The sequence below is a fragment of the Panicum virgatum genome, chromosome 9K, assembly GCF_016808335.1.
Source record: "Panicum virgatum strain AP13 chromosome 9K, P.virgatum_v5, whole genome shotgun sequence".
Classification (NCBI taxonomy): Eukaryota; Viridiplantae; Streptophyta; class Magnoliopsida; order Poales; family Poaceae; genus Panicum; species Panicum virgatum.
The window spans coordinates 49,962,129-49,963,934 of record NC_053144.1 but is presented as its reverse complement, the minus strand read 5'-3'; the positions used below and the strand labels follow the sequence as shown (position 1 = coordinate 49,963,934).

The following is a 1,806-nucleotide window of genomic DNA, read 5'->3' as shown; positions in this document are numbered from 1 at the left end:
AGAACATCTTCGCCAGGTCTGCGCAGTGGACAGCTGTGCGCTTGGAGTGTTCAGCTTGTTGCATCCATGGCTGCCCGCGTCACAGAGCCGCCCTGCGTCTGCCTCATCAACACGGTCGACCCCCGACAAGCAGCATCATCAATTGCAGCAGCGCCGGGCCGGCCGGCCGGGTCGCTGTAGCTGCCGTTGCAGCTCCCACCAGGTCAAGATTCCCAATTCCCCACCCATCCAATCCATCCCCAAATCATCAGCCTCTTTTATAGTAGCCCATCCGCGTCAACCGATCCCGCAGCACGCAAGCAAATCTCTCTTCGCCGTCAGCGACGGCACAACACCGGGCGGGCAGCGCCGCGCCCATATCATCATCAATTAACGCTAGCTACTAACAAATCAATAAAGTAATCTTTTTTTTCTGAGACCAGCTCAACTGCTTAGCTTGCTAATCGATCACAATCAGGGCAGAGAGGAGCCAAGTGAAGCGGAGCACGCAACGCAACTCCACTCTCCAAGCTCCTCCCCGACCCGCCACTCTCTTATTGCTCGATCTAGTACTACCACGACGACGACGAACGAATCGTCCAAGGGAAACAAACTAGCCATAGGCAGCAGCCACACACAATTCCTGAATGGAACCCCCCATGAAACCAGAAGCTAGCCATCAGTTGGTGAAGTTGGCGACGCAGGCGTGGGGCTCGGCGGCCCGGGCGGCGGGGGTGGGCTCGACGGCGGGGGAGGGCGGGACGGGCGTGCAGAGCAGCTCCCGCGGCAGGTCCGGGATGCCCCGGAGGTAGAAGGTGTAGAAGATCTTGAAGGGGAAGACGATCTGGTGGAGCTTCACCTGGCCGTAGGCGCCCTCGAAGGCGCCGGAGCCGCCCGTGACGGCCAGGTACGACTCCTCGTACGTCAGGTAGGGCCCCTGCACCGTGATGTGCCCGTGGTCGCCGAAGTAGAAGCTGTAGATGGCCTCGTACCGGTCGCCGTTGCGCTCCGGGACGTGCTGGATCAGCACGCAGATGCCCGCCGTGATGCCCAGCCGCTTGTCCAGGCTCCCGTTGTACACCTGTCAGAGCACAGAGGGCGGTTGAAGGGATGGGACGGGGAGGACGGATCGGAGTCGGAGTCGGAGGCGCCGGACCTACCTTGTTGGTGAAGGGCACGAGGTCGCCCAGCGCGTTCTCCGTCTGCTTGGCGCTGAGGCGGAGGTACGCGGGGCTCTCGCGGTCGCGCTCGTTGATCTCGTACACGTAGAGCTCCTGCACCTTGGACGGCCGCGCGTCCTTGGCCGCCGCGGGCTTGGGTGAGAACAGCGACGCCCGGACCGCCACGCCGCGCGCCTTCCTCCCGGCCGCCGCCGCCCCGACGCCGCCGCGTGCCGCGACCCGCGACGCCAGCACCGACTTGGCGAAGGTCTCCGCGGGCCTGGCGGTGGCCGGGGACGGCGGCGCGGCCCTGAGCGCGGCGGCCATGGCGGGGCTCGGCGGCGGCAGGATCGCTGGATCCGCGCTGGCTCGGGGGGGATTGGTGTTTGGTGGAGGCGGCTGGCAGGCAAGTGGTGCGGGTGGGTGCGGTCAGTGCCAGTGCAGTGGCTGTGTTATTTAAAACAAGCAGAGCAGGGCGCCAGAGGGACAGAGACAGTGCGCGCGGACCGGGCCACCGGGGTTAGGTGCGCGGCGCGGTCATCGCCGTTACGGGTCGTCCTCCTCCTCTTCGTTTCCGCGGCGTCCGTCACCGGCGGAGGCGAGCGGCGGCCACCGGCCAGGGTGGCTCTCCCCATAATTGGCACGAGTACAACATGCGCCGTGACAA

General features: G+C 65.1%; 1 protein-coding gene across 1 annotated transcript; it reads right to left on the bottom strand.

Annotated features, from left to right (window-relative positions):
* Positions 1-383: 383 nt before the first annotated feature.
* LOC120651985 (allene oxide cyclase, chloroplastic-like) lies at positions 384-1,583 on the bottom strand. The gene is made up of 2 exons (XM_039929669.1): positions 1,140-1,583; positions 384-1,060 (listed from the first exon to the last, which is right to left on the bottom strand). Exons 1-2 carry the CDS (start codon positions 1,464-1,466, stop codon positions 659-661), a joined length of 729 nt encoding a protein of 242 aa, XP_039785603.1. The 5' UTR covers positions 1,467-1,583; the 3' UTR covers positions 384-658.
* Between the last annotated feature and the right edge of the window lie 223 nt (positions 1,584-1,806).